At 44.8% G+C, this 20,173-nt stretch overlaps 1 protein-coding gene across 2 annotated transcripts in view; it reads right to left on the bottom strand.

Moving 5' to 3' along the window:
- RAD51B (RAD51 paralog B) overlaps positions 1-20,173 on the bottom strand; it is an 834,574-nt gene that overhangs the window by 105,128 nt on the left and 709,273 nt on the right. The window contains exon 11 of one of the 2 annotated variants that reach the window (XM_049897893.1): positions 16,075-19,306. The exons of the other annotated variant lie outside the window; for it this stretch is intronic. Within the exon in view, the coding sequence (XP_049753850.1) occupies positions 19,302-19,306 (5 nt within the window). The 3' untranslated portion in view covers positions 16,075-19,301. Of the gene's footprint in view, positions 1-16,074; positions 19,307-20,173 lie in introns of those variants that run through there. 2 annotated transcript variants of the gene reach the window in all.

The following is a 20,173-nucleotide window of genomic DNA, read 5'->3' as shown; positions in this document are numbered from 1 at the left end:
ATCAATTCTCCTGGTGTTCAAGCTCTTCACCTTCTCTTCTTCTCCTTGCCATTCTCCCAAGGTCCACCCCCCCCCACGCTGCTTCCCCTAGAAAATGACCAGGGGAGCCTTCTCCTGTCTTTTCTCACAGGTCTCCTCTGGCCTTGCTCCCTGACCCCTCTTCTCCATTTCCTCCTTCAGCCCCTCATTCAACCATAAAGATCCAAGTCCAAACAGAAAGTACATTCTCCCAGGGGTCCCCAGGCCCCTTTTGGGAATACCTTTCCCCGCAAATTGCTTACACTTCAGCTCCCAGTCTGTGAGGGAATGAAGATTACAGCCAATAGCATTCTTCACTCTTCCAATCAAACAATACTCATATATCAAGTTCACACAGGCCTCAGCTTCTTTTCAAGAAAGAAACCAGGTCAATGTTCTTTCCCTCTGAAGAGTCTAATTCAGTGGCATTCTTGTGGTCACCTTGCTTTTCTCCTCAACAGCTACTATTAATGACTTGGGTTTGTAGCTTTCTCTTTAAAGGTGTCCCTCCTATTTCTGGCTTGCAGATGTTGACAGGTGGCACGTGTAGAGCTCAACCTTCGCACACTTGGGAGCTCTAAACTCTGGAAGACATACTAGCAGAGTCCCATGGGTTTATGGAACCTGGCTAAGGATGGGAAAGTCAGTATGAACCTACAGTCCTAAGAACAGGGTAGCAGCAGAGACTAACTGGAAATAAGTAAAAATCAAACACAGTAGACAACAAAACTACCCAGTGTGTCCCTTAGTTAAGAGTAGCATGGCAAGGAGATGGGTAAAGTCCATTACCTCTCTGAACAATCCCTCAGCTCATCTACTGAGGGCTCCACTTTCTCCCCTCTCCCTGCCCACATGTTTGTACAGAACTTGTGTCTTCAAATACAGACCATGTATGCACAGGGCACAGCCCTTTAGACCTGGAAGGGCCTTGTACCACTTTAGAATGTGACTCCTAGAAGGGTAAGATCTGAGCTGTTTGTTCCATGCACACAGTCCAACCCCTGCTCTCGCTCTCACTTCACACTTCCTTCCTGGGCAGACCCAGGTGCCCCATGTTCATGGTACCGTATTGGCTTATGTGCAGGTTACCAATGAGCTTGCTCTTGATCCCTCTTCTTTGGCACTTCCTCTAAAATGCAGTGACTAAAGCTGAGTCTACAAGGTAGCAACCAAACTTTCCAGCAGAGAACAATGGGTGTGGGTGAGAACACCTTAATAGCCAGACTGTTGTTTCCCAATATTTTGTTTCTGTGGCAGTAAAGCAGATTTTTCTGGGCAAGATGAACAGGTTTGGACATTCCTTTGTCTTTCAGAATTCCTACAGGCTGCAAGAAGAAAAAGAACACAAGCGATACAACACAGAGGAAAAGATGCTTGAGTCCTGTGTAGGGCCCAGCCAGGACCTTGTTTGAAACTTGCTGGTCTCAGTTATGGGGGAAGAAAGTGAATGCTCCCATTATATTTGCTCCGACTTCATTTGAGACTTTTTAGTTTTGTGCTTCTAGAACAGAGAGGAGATTTGAGACTTAGAGGAGAAAAATGCCCACAGAGAGAACTGGGGATATAGAGACTGTGCCCCATGTTAACTGGGGCAGAAAGTAGCAAATCCGAGGACTGAACTGTCATTCACACACTCACTCATTTAACACAGGCCTGCCATGTGCTGCCTGGCAATGGGCTAGGCCCCTGGTCAGACACAGAGAAGACCCAATCTTATACCTGCATATACAGGTCAGTGAGACAGCCAAGTAGGCACACCAAGAGCACCATGGCCATAGTACAAGTGCTCATTCAGAGTAGCAGGTCATGGAGCACCCAAGGAGCCCCTTCCAGGGGTGCCAGGAAAGGTTTCCCAGAGCTGGTGACATTGAAGCCTAGAGTTGAAGGATGTATAGCAGTCTTCCAGATGGAGACAGGAGATGAGCATCACAGGCAAGTGGGCACAGTGTCTGCATTGGCTCAAAGGTATGAAAACGTGCGTATTTGGAAACTTCGCGTCTGGAAGGCTGGGGAGGGCTGCAGAGAAGGCAGGTCATGGATAAGATTGTCGAGGCAAGTCAGGACCAGGCTGGGAAGGGCCTTGCATTTGACCCAATTCTTTCTGCTGACTTTTTTCCTTTTCAAAGAACAACAGCCAGATATTTATCATAAATCATTTCCTTTAATCCTCTCAATAGCACCTTTTATACAAATGAAGATTAAAAAAAAGGACATTGCCATGGAGTTGATTCTGACTCATGGCAACCCCATGTGTGTCAGAGTAGAACTGCTCCACAGGGTTTTCAATGGATGCTTCTTGGGATGTAAATCACCAGACCTTTCTTCAGAGGTGCCAGCAGCCCAGCTTTTAACTGCGCCACACAGGGACTCCACAGATCAAGATAGTGAGGTTCAAAAAGATTGTGATTACCCCCAAAGAGGGATGTAAACATCTTGGATGGTATCAGGAAATGCAGGGGAATGACAGCATGGTCACCGCTGAGGAGGGGAGGAGGAAGGATGGAGCCAGGAAGGACACACAGGAGGCTTTAACTACATCATAATATTTAATTTCTTAAGCCGGGTGTGGGTGCACAGCAGCTCTTTATGCGTTTCTGTATGTGTGACATTCTCATGATGACCTTTTATGTCACTGGACTAGTACATTAGGCTATCATTTCAGTTGGGAAGCAGGCACTGTATTAGGCTGAGGAGCCCTGTGGGGCCCACAGGACCTGCTTTCTCACCTTCTAATACCTGCTGAGTTTTTCACTATGGTGGAGTATAAGTTGGCTATTTTCCTTTTTTTTTTTTAAATACTTTGCCAGGGTGTCAAAGGCAACACTTCTTCAGAAAATGCGAGACAGAGGGGTTTATCCCTCCCGGCCTCCTCTGTGGACGGTTATTAGAACTGAATGTTTCCTTCCTGGGATATAGGAGGAAAGAGAGGAGGAGAGAAAGGGAGTCCAAGCCCCACTTGGTGTCCTCAGGGATGGTCTATATGCTTGAAGGATGGAGCTCCTTTAAAGTGAGTTTCCCTTCAGCTACACTGTTTGCTTTTCCTGCCAGAGCATCCTGCCCTCTCCAGCGCAGCCCTGAGGAGGAGACCCAGCCTCCTGCCTTCCTGGTGTGCAGAGCCTAACACAAGAGCCCTCTGCCATCGGACATCCTTACCATTTCCAGCTATTGAGTGTAATCAGGTGTGCCAGGATCCGATTTCAAAGCCAAAAGCAAAGGGACTCAGAGGACTCCTCTCTTGCTGCTGCTTCAGTGGAAGACAAAGGGGACTGCACAAACAGGATGTGCCGAGAACAGCACCCAGCACTGCCCCACCACTGAGGGGCGGGCAGGATGCAGGGCGGGAATAGATGGCCAGTGAGCTTGGATGTTGTCATGGGAGGTAAACCAGGCCCAAGAGAAACAAGAGGCAGGGTGAGAGGGACACATGTGGTGGCTCATCTGATAGCCTCTCTGGGAGGCTCTTTTTTCTTAATTAAATGAATTTTTAATTGTTGTAAAAATATAGGTGGAAATCCTGGCGACTTAGCGGTTAAGAACTATGGCTGCTAACTAAAAGGTCTGCAGTTCAAATCCACCAGGCGCTCTTTGGAAACTCTATGGGGCAGTTCTACTCTATCCAATAGGGTCACTATGAGCCTGAATCCACTCGATGGCAATGGTTTTTTTTTTAAACATAGATAACATGACATTTGCTATATGGGTGGTTCTTGATAGACAATCATGCTCTCGCAGTGTCCAGGGAGTTGTATAATCCCTGCTACCAGAAGATTCTGACTCTGGCCTTGCCTAGAATGTTGATATTTCTAGAAACCAGAGGGAACCTCCTTGAAGGGCAGGAGAGGAGTGGTATTCGAGGAGGCAGGACTCCTGCGGAGTTGAGTGGTAGTGAATCTGTCTCTGTCTATTTGATCCCAGATTCTGATTGCTGGGTTTGGGACCTACATCTAGTATTCTCCCAAATGGAAACTTGAAAAACAGCCCAAAGTCATTCCAGGGAACAGGACCCTTCTTAGAAGGATATGGGCTGTCTTAGTCATCTAGTGCTGCCATAACAGAAATACCACAAGTGGATGGCTTTAACAAAGAGAAATTAATTTTCTCACAGTCTAGTAGGTTACAAGTCCAAATTTAGGGCGTCGGCTCCAGGGTAAGGCTTTCTCACTCTGTAGGCTCTGGAGGAAGGTCCTCGTCCTCAATCTTCCCATGGTTGAGGAGCTTCTCAGGCGCAGGGACCCCGTGTCCAAAGGATGTGCTCTGCTCCTGGTGCTGCTTTCTTGTAGGTAGGAGGTCCCCAACTCTCTGCTTGCTTCCCTTTCCTGTAATCTCTTGAGAGATGAAAGGTGGGGGAGGCCACACCCCGGGGAAAATCCCTTTACTTTGGATCAGGGATATGGTCTGACCAAGAGTGTTACATCCCACCCTAATCCTTTTAACCACAGACAGAGATTATGATTTATAACACATGGGAAAATCACAAAATGGAAGATAACCACACATGGCCTAACCAAGTTGACACATTGTGGGGGGACACAATTCAATCCATTACATGGGCCCAAGGAAAATTTCAGTATTTCCTCCTCTCCTTCCCACTGCTTACATTCTTATATAAGAGAAATCAGAGATTTTAAGAAATATTAATCAAGGGTGGACTTGAAGGCAGACAAAAGTGTTTAAGAGCAACAAGAGCAGGAAACAACTTACAGTGGGAGGGGAGATGTCTTTGAGGGTGGACCGTCTCCCTTGCAAATGGTAGATTTAACTGGGATGTGCCCCCACTTCAGCATCTTTCAGAAATAACTTTGCGGGTGCTCCCAACCAAGGGTGCTTGGAATGTTGCCTACGGGCACTTCTGGTGGCACAGTGACTGGGGGATGCTCCTGGCATTTTGTTGCTGAGACAGGAAGGCTGAATGTCCTCCAGTACACAAGACAGTCCCACACGGAGAACTATCTCAGCCAAAAGGCTCATAGAGCAATACTGGTGAAAGTGGTTGTTTCTGACACTGAACTGAACCCCTAGCTTCTCCATCCTAGAGTCATGGGACGTGAAACCTCCAGAACCAGTCTGAGAGGGAGAGGCAGATTGTAGGGCAATTGTTGGTTCTTGGTGAAATAAAAAGCACCCAGAAAACGAAAACCTGCCTGGTATTTACGGTTCCTCATTGCCTCTAAAGACAACTCTGAAATAAACTGTTTCTTGGAGAAATTTTAACCTGATGCTTTAAGCCTCCAGAGATTTACTGAGATGCTTTCTTCCAGGGTTAGGGTTCAGAGAACTGGAGATTGAGTGGTTGCCTCTGAGCTTGCATAAAATAGGCCTGGGGCATATACTAGGTTCTGCTTGGCTGCTAACTGAAAGCTTGACTGTTGGAACTCACCCAGCAACACCGTGGAAGAAAGGCCTGGTGATCTGCTTTCATAAAGATTACAGCCAGGAAAACCCTACAGAGCTCAGTTCTACTCTGTAACACAGGGGGTCACCATGAGTCGGCACTGACATGATGGCAACGGGTTTGGTTTTTGGTTTTTTGTTCCTGTTCTGGTGCAAATAGCTGCCATACTATACTTCAGCAATGGCTAACAAATAAAAGTCCAGCTAATAGTGGGTATATAGAAAGCACAACAAATGTGCTAATTATAAATGATTTCTGTCTATGTACGGCGACAACATGATTGGGGCTTTTCCTTAGTGTAGGCAGGCTGGAGGAGTGTGGAGTCCTTGGGGGAATTCTAATTCCGTTAAATGGACTAACTACAGTTGTGCTTTTGGAAAAGGCAGAGGCAATCCTCTAGATACTACCTAGATTTTTCTTAAAGGGTGAGGCTGTATGAATCCATCATTCTACTCAATAGCAAGTGACCTTCAATGAGAAGTTGAACTGTACGGAGATTTTAAGCACAATGTTGCAATGACTTTTAGTATATGATTTATGATTCAAGATGAACCACTGCTAACTCCTGGGTTATCCAGCCAGGGAGGGTGGAAAAGGCGGGCCCATTAATCCAAAGGTGGCAGGAGACCCCTCTAGTGAGCTAACTGAACGGGGAGAGGAAGTGAGCCCAGGTGGAGAAGAGAAAGCCAGGAAGAAAGACCCCCTCCCCTCATCTCCTGGCAGTCCTGAGCGATGGTCCACCTGCATTCTCTCTCAGAACCAGACTGACTCTGGAGCTTGTCTGAGTAGAGTTTAAGTCCTGGGTGCCACCCACAAATTGTGTAACATTAAGCAAGGCACCTAAACTTTGAACCTTGGTCCTTCACGTTTAAGATGGAGATAATAGTACCTTCCTCAGAGGGTTGCTTGGGAAATAAATGTGCATTTATGGAACAATATGTGCCCAGCCTGGTATGAGGTGCTGCAGAGACAGTAGTGAAAGGACTGATAGTTTAATGAGATCATTTATGGAGTGCACTGGGCCCAGACACTGCCTGGTATATAGTAGCTGCTCAACTAACAGTTCCCTCCCCCCCTTATAACCTATACCAACTGTGCACCTGCTGTGTACAAACTACAGTGCCAAGCCCTCGGATCTGACATTACAGTTACGGCTGCTGATAGTCAATTTCGACTCGTGGTAACGCCCCCCACCCCCGTGTGTCAGTAGAACCGTGTGCTCCAGAGGATTTTTGGTGGCTGATTTTTGGGAAGTAGATCACCAGGCCTTTCTACTGAGAAGCTTCTGGGTAGACTCTAACTGCCAACCTTTTGGTTAATAGCTGAGAGTGTTAACTCTTTGCACTATCCAGGGTCTTCGGACCTGACATTACACAGCACTTTATAGCTTCAAAACTGGTTTCACATATGAGAACAATTGTCACCAGTTTTCAAACTTGCTCACTGGGGTATGGAGCTTCCATGTAGAGCCCCAGGAATGGTAGAAGGGTTTTTGATACTTCCCTTCAACTGGAGCAGCCTTTCTTCTACAACTGTGCATCTGGGACCTCTCAGGAAGATCCAGTCTATTTATTGAACATCCTTGACGTACCAGACACTGTTCTAGGTGCTAAGGACACATTGGTGAGCAATAAAGATCCCTGCCCTCCAAAGCATATATTGCAACAGGGAAGACACATAATGAATGACAGACATAATGAGTTCTTCAATGATGTTGTAGGGTGATAAGTACTTTGAGAAAATAAAGTAGAGCAAGTTGGGGGTAAGGAGATTGGGCTGCAGTTTTAAACAGGGTGGTCAGGGTATGTCTCATGAAGAAGGTAGTATTTTTGCAAAAACTTAAGAGGCAAGGTTTGTAAAAACAAAAGTTTTTTTAAACAAAAACTTCTAAAAACTTAGGAGGTTATAATATTTTTGCAAAAAACTCAGCTATGGGAACATCTGGGGGGAAGAGAGAGAATCAGCCATGTCAATATCTGGGGAAGGAGGTGAGGAGTCAGCAATATCTGGGGGAAGGAGATGAGGGAGTAAGGTCAATATCTGGGAGAAGGAGGTGAGAAACAGCTATGTTGATATCTGGAAAGGAGGCAAGGAGTCAGTAATATACGGGGGAAGGAGGTGAGAGTCAGTTATACTAATATCTGGGAATGAGGTAAGGAAGTCAGATATGGGAATATCTGGGGGTAGGAGGTGAGGGAGTCAACTATGCCAATACCTGGAGAAGGAAGTGAGTCAGCTATGTTGATATGTGGGGGGAAAGCATTCCAGTAAAGTGTCCAAATGTGCAAAGGCCTTGTGGTGATGGTGTGCCTGGGGACAGGAGGAACAGCAAGGAGAGGAGCATGGCTTCAGCAGGTGAGCAAGTAAGGTATTGGATATGCAGAGCTTTGTGGGCCAGTGGAAGGACTTTGCTTTCACTCTAAGTGAAAAGGGAGTCACTTCAGTGTTTTGAGCAGAGGAATGGTGTGATCTGATTCACTTTTTAAAACTGTGTTGTTGTCAGGTGCCATCGAGTCAGTGTCAATTCATAGTGACCCTGTGTACAATAGAACGAAATGCTGCCTGATCCTGTGCCATCCTCAAAATCGTTACACTTGAGCCCATTGTTGTAGCCACTGTGTCAATCCATCTGGTTGAGGGTCTTCTTCTTTTTCACCGACCCTCTACTTTACCAAGCATGAGGTCCTTCTCCAGGGACTGGTCTCTCCTGTTAACACATTTAAAGTATGCGAGATGAAATCTCACCATCCTGGCTTCGAAGGAGCATTTAAAACTGTAGAACACGTTATTGCTCCAGGCTCAGACTGTCATGAAGGTTGGAAAACCACTGATCTTTCTTTTACCATCGCATAAGGCCCCTTTGGGACGAGGGTCAGGCAGATTATTTCTATTTTTTCACACTGAGAAACTGTGATTCAGGAAGGTTACAGGAGTTTTTCGCCCCAGAGCTGGAAGGTGGTGGGCTGGGCTTGAATCCAGAGAGTCTGTGGCCCAGGCTTCCCATGGCCTCCCTGACTGGTCTAAAATGGGTTCCTGGACAGTAGCAGCTGCTTGCTCCAAGTGTTAACGTGAGTTTCTTGTATGCTCGAGGGCTGTTGTGAGGCAGAGAAAAAGTCCATCTGGGACTACTTTGGTTTTTGAAATTAATGTTTTATTTATTAAAGTTACACATTTAAAAACCTACTTTTCCCTTAGGCTTTAAAGTTCACCTTACAAATTTCATATTCTAGTAATAAATTGTTGATGCTCAATAAAAATTTGTGGATGATGTCCTCACATTTCAAAAGATCCTTCCTGCATAGCACCTCAACAGTGAGCCCAATACACTCCATGTAAACCAAACCTGTTGCTCTCGAGTAGATTCCAACTCACAACGACCCTATATGACAGAACAGAACTGCCCCATAGGGTTTCCAAGGAGCAACTGGTGTATTTGAACTGCCAACCTTTGGGTTAGCAGCTGATCTCTTAACCACTGCACCACCAGGGCTCCACACTCCACCTAGTGCTTCCCATATCATACTGCTGTTGTTAGGGGCTGTTGAGTCAATTCTGACCCCATGTGACAGAGTAGAACTGCCCTGTAGGGTTTTCTGGGCTGTAACTGAAGCAGGTTGCCAGGTCTTTCTCCCTCGGAGCTGGTGGCGGGTTCGAACTGTAGACCTTTCAGTTAGCATGTCCCATAGTAAATCACACCAGAAATGAAAAAGGGGTCCTGTTAGGGGCTGGTGGTGGGGGTGCAACTGAGCCAGACACTGACTGATAACCAAGGCGCATGGGTAGAAGATTCCAGAAGCACCTGAATGAATTAATAAAGGGAAATGTTGTCCCTTCTCCTTTTCTCTATCTCCAGGAATCCTTGGGTGGGAGGTTTGAACCCAACCAGAGGTGCCTATGAAGACAGGCCTGCTACCTGAAAATCCCAAGAAGCGTAGTTCTGTTCTGACATACATGGGCTCATCATGAGTTAGAATCGACCAGACAACAAACATTTCCCATCTCACTTTTCAAACTTACTCCAGGGAAAAATTGTGACGGCAAATTTGTAGGCTGTTTTTGCTTCCACCATGTTGATTAGCAGAGGTGCCAGGGGCAGGTTTGTAGCCCAAGTCCTCTCCAAGACCCTCTTCCCTTCTCTGGCCACGGCTTCCCTTCCCCCATCCTCTCCTGGACCTGCGACAGTTTATCTCTGCTTTTTCCAACTCTTCCCCTCTCCCCTCTGGCTCCCAATACTTCAGCCCTTCCCTCTCTCGGTCCTTCCTGCTGCGTTCCTCCCCTCCCCTTCCTTCTTTCTGCCCTGGGAGCCCTCCGCCCTCCCTCTCCCCACTGTTCCTCTCCATCCCCCACACTCTTTGTTGCCGAATCCAAGGTTCTCAATACAATAAAGCTTTGATGATTTGCCCCAATTGAGGAGGAATGTCAGCTTAAATTAATGAGGAGTCTGAATAATAGAAATTTAAAGCAAAGTTTAGTTGCTTTCAGGTTATAAGACATCCTTTCTAGGGTGAAGCGTTAGCACTTAAATGCAGTAGTAGCCTATGTCGAGAAATGGGGCAATATGTCCTAAAGAATCTTTAAAATGGTTTCACAGAAAAGAACCATTTGTAATTAGCACACTCTTTCTTTGAATCTGAGGGTTTCAGCTCCTAAAATCTTTCATTTTTAGTGGCCAACATTTCTTATTACCACGGTGATTTTACTGGGCGTCTCGTGAGTTTTTCATGACAGAGACATTTCTACATTGGAAGTGCTCTTTAGAAATTTTTAATTTTCAATTTCATGAGCAATATATGAATATATTTTCTTTGCAAAAAACTAAAACCTTAATAATAATAATAAATTAAAACCTTATAAATATTGAAATCATTTCTGCATCCCAGTTTGTACCCCTTTCTACTAGCCTGTGCAAAAATGCCTTCTCTGGGGTTCTATCCAAAAAGGAACCATCTGCACTTTGATTGGTTCTTGCTTTCTTTAAAAAGTAAGGAGTGGCAGAGGGAGTTAAAGCTCTCAGCTCTCCCATTCAGTACTACTAAGCCTCAGTTCCTCCCTACTTCCTTACCACAGCGCCACCATAGTCCACTCCCATCTCTGCCAGGAAAACTCACCAAGATGAAGTATATATGGTGAAATGTTAAAACCAAAACCCATTGTCGTCGAGTCGATTCTGACACATAGCAACCCTATATGACTGAGTTGAACCACCCTATAAGGTTTCCAACGCTGTAATCTTTATGGAAACAAACTGCCACATCTTTCTCCCGAGGAGCAGCTGGTGGGTTCCAACTGCCGACCTTTCAGTTAGCAGCCGAGCACTTTAACCGTTGTGTCACCAGGGGTCCTGATGACAAGATGCTAGCAATTGTTAAATCTAGATAAGGGTATTTGGGTGTTCATTATATTTTCTACTTTTCTGAATGTTTAAAAATTTCATAATAAAAAATCAAAGAAGAAGAAGGAAAAAAAAGACAAACTCACCAACCAAACTCTCTGAAAAGCAAAATGGCAAATGACCCCAGGGGAAAAAAAAAGGAGTGTTTTTGGTTACAACTGGCCTCTTCCTCCTGAGGATTCCCCAGCCTCTCAAAGGCTGTGCCTCATTTATAGGCATCATAACAATAATGCCACAGCAACGTCCATATCCTTCAAGCCCTTTCATACATATTTGTCTTTTATTCTCACAGCAATCCTTTGGGGGAAAGGCAAAGCAAGTGCTGTCCCCCTTTTACAGAGGAAGCCATGAGATTTAGTGACACTAGCTAACAATAACGTTGTTGCTGGTAGTTGCCATGGAGTCGGTTCTGACTCATGATAACCCCATGTGTACAGAGTAGAATTGCTCCATAGGGTTTTCAAGGCTGTCACCTTTTGGGAGCAGATTGTCAGGCCTTACTTCTAAGGCATCTCTGGGTGGGTTGAACGGCCAACCTTTGGTTAGCAGCAGTGATCTTAACCATTGCGCACTAAGGCTCTGCTAACAATAATAGCTCCCAGTTGGGGCTTTCTTACTAGGCAGCAGGCATTGTTCTAGGCATTTACGTGTGTTAACTCATTTCATCCCGACAACAACTCTATGAGTTAGGTGCTATTACTATCCTCATTTTACAGATGAGGAAAGGAGGCACAGGGAGGTTAAATAACTTCCTCAAGATTACAAAGCTAGTAAGTAGTGGACCTGGGATATGAGCCCAGGTAGTCTACTCTTGAGCCCATGCTCTTGAATACCTCATGTGATGACATTACAGATGTCTTCCTAGTATTCAAAGGGTGGAAATCTGGCAGCCTCCAAGCTGTATTCAGCTTGCAAATGTGCTTATTTGATGCACTCAGTATTTCACTACTGTTAAATTAGTTGCTATTCTTTAAATATGGAAAGATTTCATCTGAAATTCCGTATTTCTGGCTTCTCTTGAAAAACCCAAAGTTCTGGCAACAGTAGGCCAGCATCCCACAAGGTAGCAGTTAGCTGGAGCTGATACCTGCTGTCTCTTTAGACAGGGCATGCTCTCTCCAATTTGTCACAGTCCCTACTACCCCCTGTTATCCACCTGGCCTCTTTTTGCAATGCTGTTGTCTGTCTGGCTTATATAAGCATTTGAGTTTAGAGTTCCTGTACTGTAATAAAACTACAACTCCAAAGAAGCAGAATGTAATTTCTGCCCTGGTGCTGTCAAAGCACTACCAGATTCATCCATCTATCTGTCCAGCCAATCATCCATTCATTTTCCATCCGTACATCTTCTGACTCTTCCTGTCTCACGTGCCCTCATTACCTAGCTCAGCAGTTCCCAAACTAACTGTATATAGTCACACCTACTGTTTCTTGGCCAACATCTACTTTTCTCCCACTTAGGACTAGAAGGATAGCATCAGAGGTAGGAGATGATATATTGAAGAAAGGAGTTATGGCAGGGAACTATTTCCCATATGCCCCATGTCCACCCTTTTTCCCTCCCCTTCCTCTACAAAGGCAATCATCCAACACTCAAGGTCATTTGTTTTAGCAACTAAGAGTAGTTGTCAGCAATCAGTCAAGAAATTCTATGGTTTCCCCAGTGGTGTGAACACAACCACCAGGATGGACTGTGAGGGTGGGGAAGGGCTAGGAAGATACAACTAAAGAATTCTACTAAACTTTCACTAAAGATGAACTCAGACCATTTCACCAACCCTCCCGCCCCCACCCCATACCAGAAATGGGCAGATGTTGCCTAAAGTTCATAGCATAAGGAAACTCTGGAGCTGGGAAGCAGGCATGGAGAAATTAGCAAAACCCAAGGTGGCTTAAGGAACTCTGAGAGCTCTATAGGCCTATCTAGCTAATTTGTTGGGTTTAGCAAGCTATTTTTGTCTGGAGACTCTGAGTCCAGTTTAAACAGAGTGATGGTCGGAATAATTACTGCAAATTTTGCTTCATCTTAAGCCTTGCTATGGGTTTCCTGCAGGTGTTCTGGTTAGAGAGGCTTATGTTATTGACACAAAGATAGGTGGTTGCTGATTAACCCCGGAGGGGCCTAGAGAACTGGGAGAAAGCCAGTCTGGCTTCTGCTCCATTTTTGCATCAACTTTCAAGCTGTTAGCTTGGTAATGACTGCAGAGTTTGGATGATGGAGTTGGAGTGAGAGGCCAGACAAACCCCAGATGGGTTCTCAGACCCAGGGGACAGCCAATGGCATTAGACTTCAACCTCTGATTCTAAATGAAATGAGCAGAGATCTGGAAGTTATCCAGAGGAACTGACTCTAGAATCCCACAGCATCAGGTTTAGAAACACTGTCAGATTTACCTTCTCTGCCTTCATAGGCTTCTAGGAAAACTTTGCAATTTCAATCAGTAGGTAAAAGTGTCAATCACAGGACAAGGATGATTTAATCAACATGGGCATATTCAGAGCTCAGATACAGAAAAGGGCAGGGAGGCACAGGTTTGTGTAGATTTGCCACTATTTCACTTCTAGGTTCATGTGCTGAAATTTGAATGTAGATGGTTTGGGTTGGCTTTTAAACATCTGATGATAAGGTATAATGGCAGTGGTATCTAATGAATAAGGGTTAAAAACAAGTGTTACAATTCAATTGTTTCCCCTATTCCTTTAGTTAGTGTGTGAATTCAGACAAAGTTACAATTTCTCTGACTCAGCTGATATAGGGCCACAAAACACATGACTAATCTTCCAAACACATCATGAAGATCTGTGAGTAACTGTCCATGAAGAGCTTTGGTATCTCAGGAGAACACATAGCAAAGGCCTGTGCCACACAGAGTCCTTCACTTGTATTCTAAACCTTAGTTGGACAGTAGATTGTTTGGGATTTGCTATTCAAGAATCTGGGACCAGGGCTGAAGTCCCTGAGCTGATGGATGAGCAGTGATGAGGGATGATGACCTGGCCTAGGTGGTAAAGGGACCAGGTCTACAGTGATGAGAAGGGGAAAGAGGAAGTGCAAGAGGGAATGGGTATTCTTGTAGCAATTCAATCTGACAGTACAAAGAAGCTGCCTTATGACATCTGCTGCTGTTTAGGCAGCCATGTTTTTGGCAATACATTCCTCCCTCGGCCCACGACTGATTGGTTGGCTGGCGACCAATGATGTAGTCTAAGACAAAACAATATGATGTGGCTGAGCCAAATAGATTCTCTTTTCAGAATTTTAACTACAAAGTACCACGAAAAAAAGACAATGAGAACTGAAGATGAAAGGCTGGGGCATACGGAGAGGGGCTAGTGACACCATATGCAAGGTGAAGTTTTGAGTAAGCAGAACTACAGTACGTAGGCCAATCTATTGGGAGGGAAAGTTCCCTTGGGCAGACACGCAGAGAGAAGCAGAAACACCAGGGTAATGAATCCCCAGGGCTCTTAAATGCATTCCAATTCAGTTCCATTTCCAGGCCACCTATGTCCTTAACAACATCATCCCCTTTTATCTGAGATAAGCAAGTCTCTTCTTCCCAATGAAAAGAGCCCAACTATAACAGTATGTACAAGTTCCATGTAAGTAAGTCAAAAACTGAATTATTATCTGAAGAGACTTATTTTGGGGAGAATGAGTAGGCTGGTTCCCTGAACAAACATGGTTTACTACCATTGCTTGCTTGGAAGCATCTTGTGTACTTGAGATTAGGTTTTAGGCAGGAAATGGTGTGACCTAATTTCTTTCTTTGTTCTCATGATGTCAGGGTAGGCCAAAACTATGTCTGAGTCCTGAAAAGAGGAAGTCTTGGCGTCTACAAAGAACTGGTCTGGTCTGAGAAAATTAAGTCCTTTTTAAGTTGCTAAGATTCAGGTCCACAAGTCTCTATGAGGAAAGCTTTAAAGCCAGGACTTTTTGCCTAGTTAAAAGGAGCAAGGCATGGCAGCCATGTTGGTTCACCAACAAGATCTCTTGAATCATTTCACATCTCTGATTTCAGGGCTCAGGAGAGCTAAACTGGAAGAAAAAACAAGAGCAGCTCTTGTCCATATGAGACTTCATCTGTTATGTCCACAGGCTCTTGGAAATGTCCCCCGGCAAGGCTGCCATCAGCACTTGACTGAAAACACATGGAGGCAGCTCACTCAGAACAGGAATTCATTATTGGAAAAATAATAAGGGAAAGTTTCTCTGTGTGTGTCTCTCTCTTCTGCTGCTGGGAGAGCTGCTTTCTGGAAAAGTCGCAGGGCTTAGACGGAATTTGACTCATGTCTGGTAACAAGGGAAGGAATGAAGGGGGAAAGGCACATTTCCAGAAGACTTTTCATACAAAGCATGATGGTCCCAGGCAACTCAAAATGAGTTGTTCCATCTTAGATGTACTGTTGAAATCAGGCCATGGCTCCCTTTAACCCATTATCCTTTCCCAGAGTTGTTAGTGTCTGATAGCTGTATGTGTAAAGTTTTCAGAGTTAACTGGTCTTTCCTGGATACAAGCTGGAAAATTATTTGGTCTCCCTTCCTCAACACTACCTCACAGATCTTCAAATATATGCCAGGTGATCCAAAGGAAAGACATATATAAAGAGTGAATGCGAGGAAGGAAACATTTGCCAGCCACTGAGCACTGCAGTTCGTGGCAGACATTACGAGCATTCACTGATATCTAGTTTTCCTTCCTTTCGAATCCAAACATAGGGGAGATGTGTACTTCCCCACGTCCTTGAAGTTAGGAGCGGGCATGTAACAGCTTGGCCATGAAAGCGGAAGTGATGGTGCCATTTCTTGGGAGTACTTAATTGCCAGTGTTCAGCCTCTCTCTCTTCCCCTGCTGTGGTGATTGTAGAAGTGCCTTTTGATACTGAAATGTGATATTGAGTCATCACATGGAGGACAGCTTCCCTGGAGTGTCTCTCATGCATGTGCAGACTTTGTTTTAAGTCACTGAGGCCTGTGGGTGAGGTTTTGTTTATGCAGCAAAACCAAGTTGATCCTGACTTACACCCGGTGATTTATTGGTGTTCCCTCCTCACAGATCTATTTGGAGTCCTGGAGAACCTGTGTTCCATTTCAACCCTGAAATTCAGAGAAGTAGGCAACGTACATTCTCTCATACCTAGGATATTCGGCTGAGAAGTGTGATGGGCTCTTTCCTTCCATTTGAGCATAAGAGGCCTCTGGAATTCTGTAGCAGAATAAAGTCCTTTCACAGCCATAGGACAAAAATGATGGTGAAGATATTGAAAAGCCTGGAAAAAATGATGCTCCCAACTGGTTCTAACACCACATTTTTTTTTAGGCCAGAATCAGATATTTTGCACTTTCCCTTGCCTCTCTCCTATTGCCCTCACTAGCTAATCCCCATCGTTCACCTTGAAAACTTTCATTTGGCAAACCGGATTTTGCCTGATAAAACTTTCAGCAATCCTGTCACTGAGCAATAACTGCTTCGCTCACAACAGACAACATAAAAGACACTAGGTACAGAGTTCAGCACCTCTGGGTTAATCCAGAAATCTTCACTCTGTGGGACTGACAGGAACCACACACTTCTGAGTCTTCACCAGTAGCAGATCAACAGAATAGCTAGGAGACTAGAACTATTAGGGAGACAAAATTGGACTTAGCCATATATGTACATTTATATATACATACACATACATCCCTAAAAAATCACTGAATCACATCCAAATTAAATAAAAGTAACTAACAACACAAGGTGCCTCACTAGCATCTCATGGGTGGTGCCAGTCTGGCAGATTTCCAGCTCCCGGGGAAGAACACCACCTGTGACTTCTTGCTTGTGAACATTTCCTAGGGCAACTTTGCTGTGCATGTCTCCTAATCTTTCATCCTGGTGAAAAGAGAAGAGGCAGCGATGGGGTCGCTCTGAATTCTCAGCCTCTCAGCACCACTGCCCAGACGCTCTGCAGCCCCTGCACACACCGGATATGAAACCTAGTGTTGCTTCTAGTGATTCTTTCTATTGAAAAATATTTACTGAGACCCTGTTACGTGTACAGTATTGTGCTGGGTACTTCGGTGAATCAAGACTAAACAGGAGAGTTGTAATAGATGTGAACAGAAATACAACATGCGTGAGGGGTGAGATAGAGAAAGAAGGAGTAAGACTGCTTGAGTTCAAATCCACGTTCTGTCACCTTCTGGAAGAGGCTGAACCCCTCTTGCCTCCATTCCTCATCTGTAAATAAGGAATACAAATCGTGAGATTGTTAGGTGGATGAGATAGGGTTACGTATGTACAGTGCGTGTCAGACATGCGGCAAGAAGGTAGCAAATTTCGGCACAATCCGAGATGGTTCTTAGGTCCTGTCTCAGCAGCATGGTTTGTGGTGAAAAGCCTTCTGGATCTTGGAGCAGGAGAGTATGTGGAGTGACGTGTCAGTCACTGGGTGTAGAGCTAAGACATTTCCTGGGCTCAGAAAAGTAGTCTCAAGGAGGAAGCCATTTAATCTTTAACATCTGGGGTCAAGATATGCCTTCCTCTTACCTTTTTTAAACACCTTTGAATGCCCTATTTTAACATGTCACCTGTTGAACTTTCCTTTCTTGATGGACAGTGAAAGTGGAGAGACATCAAATTAATAGTTGCAGAGAACAAAAAACATCTTTCCCAACTTCTCAGATAGTCCCTTTATATTTGCAATTAGCTGATCCATGTAATAAGAATTCATAGGAAATGTATATTTAATCAGCTGCAAAACCTCAGCTTGGTTTCCGCAAACATTCTATTAAAGACCATAAGTTCTCAAAGTGTCCCTCAGTCAGAGGGAGACAAATGACCACAGTCTGGAACGTTGGCCTCCCCTACCTCTTCCCGGTCCACCAAAATCCTTCTTGTCTGATGCCTAGTGCACACGCTTGCTCTTCAGGAATAACTTCTCTGATCCACACCAGCCAAATAAAAAGCTCTTACTTTTGCCCTTGTAGCATGTGGCTCGGGCATGTCTCTATCATGTCACTTTATTTTATTGTGCTTTACACCATAGTTAGTAGTATATGAATTTTTCTCTTTTTTCCATTCCTTGTAATACATTTCTCAAGGACAGGGTGCATAACCTGTTGTTTTTAAGGCTTCACCTTAACACTGGGCACTTTGTATGTGTTCAACAAATGTCAAGTTGTTAAAGGATGTAGTCATTAACCATTCTTTGTCAATCTGCACTACTATGAACACAGCATTCTGTTGGGCACTGATAAGACCAAACCAGTTGCCGTTGAGTTGATTCTGACTCATGGTGACCTGTGTGTGTCTGAGTAGAATTGTGCTCCATAGGGTTTTTGATGGCTGAATTTTTGGAAGTAGATTGCCAGGCCTTTCTTTCGAGGTGCCTCTGGGTAGGCCTAAACCATTAACCTTTTGCATGAAATAGGACATGACTTGATTTCAGCCCCCAAGGCAATTAAAATCTCTGAAGGATGGGTAGGTACAAACTGATTCTACAGAGAACAGCTTGGACCACTAAGAACCTGGGTAAGAGAAATCCCAGTGCCAAAGACTGGGAAAAGTTAATGCCTAGCTCTGAAGAAGCCCCTAGACTTGCACTGAATGAAGCCTGAAGCTTTGGTCAGAAGCCTCATGGTGTTAGGAGCCTGTAGGCTGGGTGTTCTACTGGAAACATGACTAAATTATCCTACGGGTCACCAGTTGGTTTATTTGCTAATTGACTAGCCCAGCTTTGGGCTTTGAATCTAAAGAAATCATTCCATCCTTTATTAGATACTGCATGAATCTCACTCTTTATTCTGCGGGTCTATACACAATATAATAGTGAAACTTGAATTTACACCACAATAGTTATGTGGCTAATGACCCTCCAAATGCCACTAATACCGTACATGCTACGCTTCTTGGTTGGATCTGAACCTGTCTGTGAATTCGGAGACCACTGACCTCCCTTTGACACAAGAGCCACGCCTATGCCCACCCTCGGCCTCCCCCATCCTTCCATGATTTTATTTCTGAATCAGTTCCTCTTTGGAGACCCCAATTCCTTTACACCTACTTTTTATTTGCTGGACAATACTTTATTCGGAAATGTTCCCTCCTGTAATTACAAATCCTGTTAGTCATCCTCCTCCTCTCCACGGGGGGATTGTGAGCCTTAATTAATTAATGTGGTTAAACCGCTTTGAGGTGCCTGGTTGAAAGGTGCTATATAAGTGCAAATTATTATTATTATGACTGTTGACATCCCATGGCGGCAAAGCCTTCAGCCCCATGCATCTAGAAACCTGAACAAAGGCTTCTTCATCTTCACCTTCCCTGCTAGGTCTGAAATCTCTGGCTCAATGGTACAGGAGCAAATCTGTTACCATCTCAACAGCAATCAACTAATTAATCCCCATTATGTTGGCTTCCGTTTCCTTCTTTTAAGCAGCGTGGTCCTATTTCATTTCACAAATCATGCATCCATCAGCTCTAGACAAAGACTGCAGTATTCTTTTGGCCTCTGTTAGCCTAAAAGGAAAAAAAAGAGCGAGAGAAAGTGTGAGAAAACTGTTGCTGTCATGAAATGCACTAACTTCTCACCACCAGTCTAAATAAAACTCTCCTTACAGCAGCAGTCCTCTTACAAACCTGTCTACTATCCGGGGAGCCAACAGCCTCACAAACCAAAGACACTCAGAAACATAGTGCAGGTGTGGATTAAGGTTCCACAGCTCTAGCTTGACTGCCCATAGCTATAGACAAAAGGGGAGCTGTCTGGGCTGATGGGAAGAGGTCATGCAGAGAAGTGGGTGTCCCTCTTTGGCTTCGTCCGCTACCCCTCCCAAGTTTCCCCTGAGAAAGCCAGCTGCCATCTGTAGCCAGGAAGCTCTCACAAAGGCAAGGGACCATGATTTAGATGTTTTGTGCTACACCTAGCACACCATAGCCCTTAACAAATGCCCAATACTTCCACTACGAGGGTAGCCATTGAAAACAGCCCTGTGGGGGAGGCTTGGCCTCTCATAGGGACACTGCTGACCAAAACGCTCCTTACAAGGTTGCGCCTCAGCCCCTTTGTTAGAGTGGATGTGGGTGAGCCTCAGGGGGTCATGTCTTCATCTGCCTTCATTTATCCTCCCTATTGAAGGGCTCCTTCAGGACATCGGTCAGTCTCTGTGGGGAATGATTTTGAGAGCAACAAAAGAACTTGGGCCCTTTGGGGGGCCTTCAGAATTCAGTAAACATCTGGACACGGAAGGCTAGGTTCTCAAGCAGTCTAGCTGGGGAGATGTCAAAAGAGAGAAAGAGCCGTGTATGTAATGCAAGCTCTTAGTTCTGTGGCGACATTTGTTGTAGAAAGACACAGAAGCCCAGTAGGTAGATAGGAAGATTTTT

The sequence above is a fragment of the Elephas maximus genome, chromosome 10, assembly GCF_024166365.1.
Source record: "Elephas maximus indicus isolate mEleMax1 chromosome 10, mEleMax1 primary haplotype, whole genome shotgun sequence".
Lineage (NCBI taxonomy): Eukaryota > Metazoa > Chordata > Mammalia > Proboscidea > Elephantidae > Elephas > Elephas maximus.
Note: the sequence above shows the minus strand (reverse complement) of the source record. Positions and strands in the feature narration are given on the sequence as shown.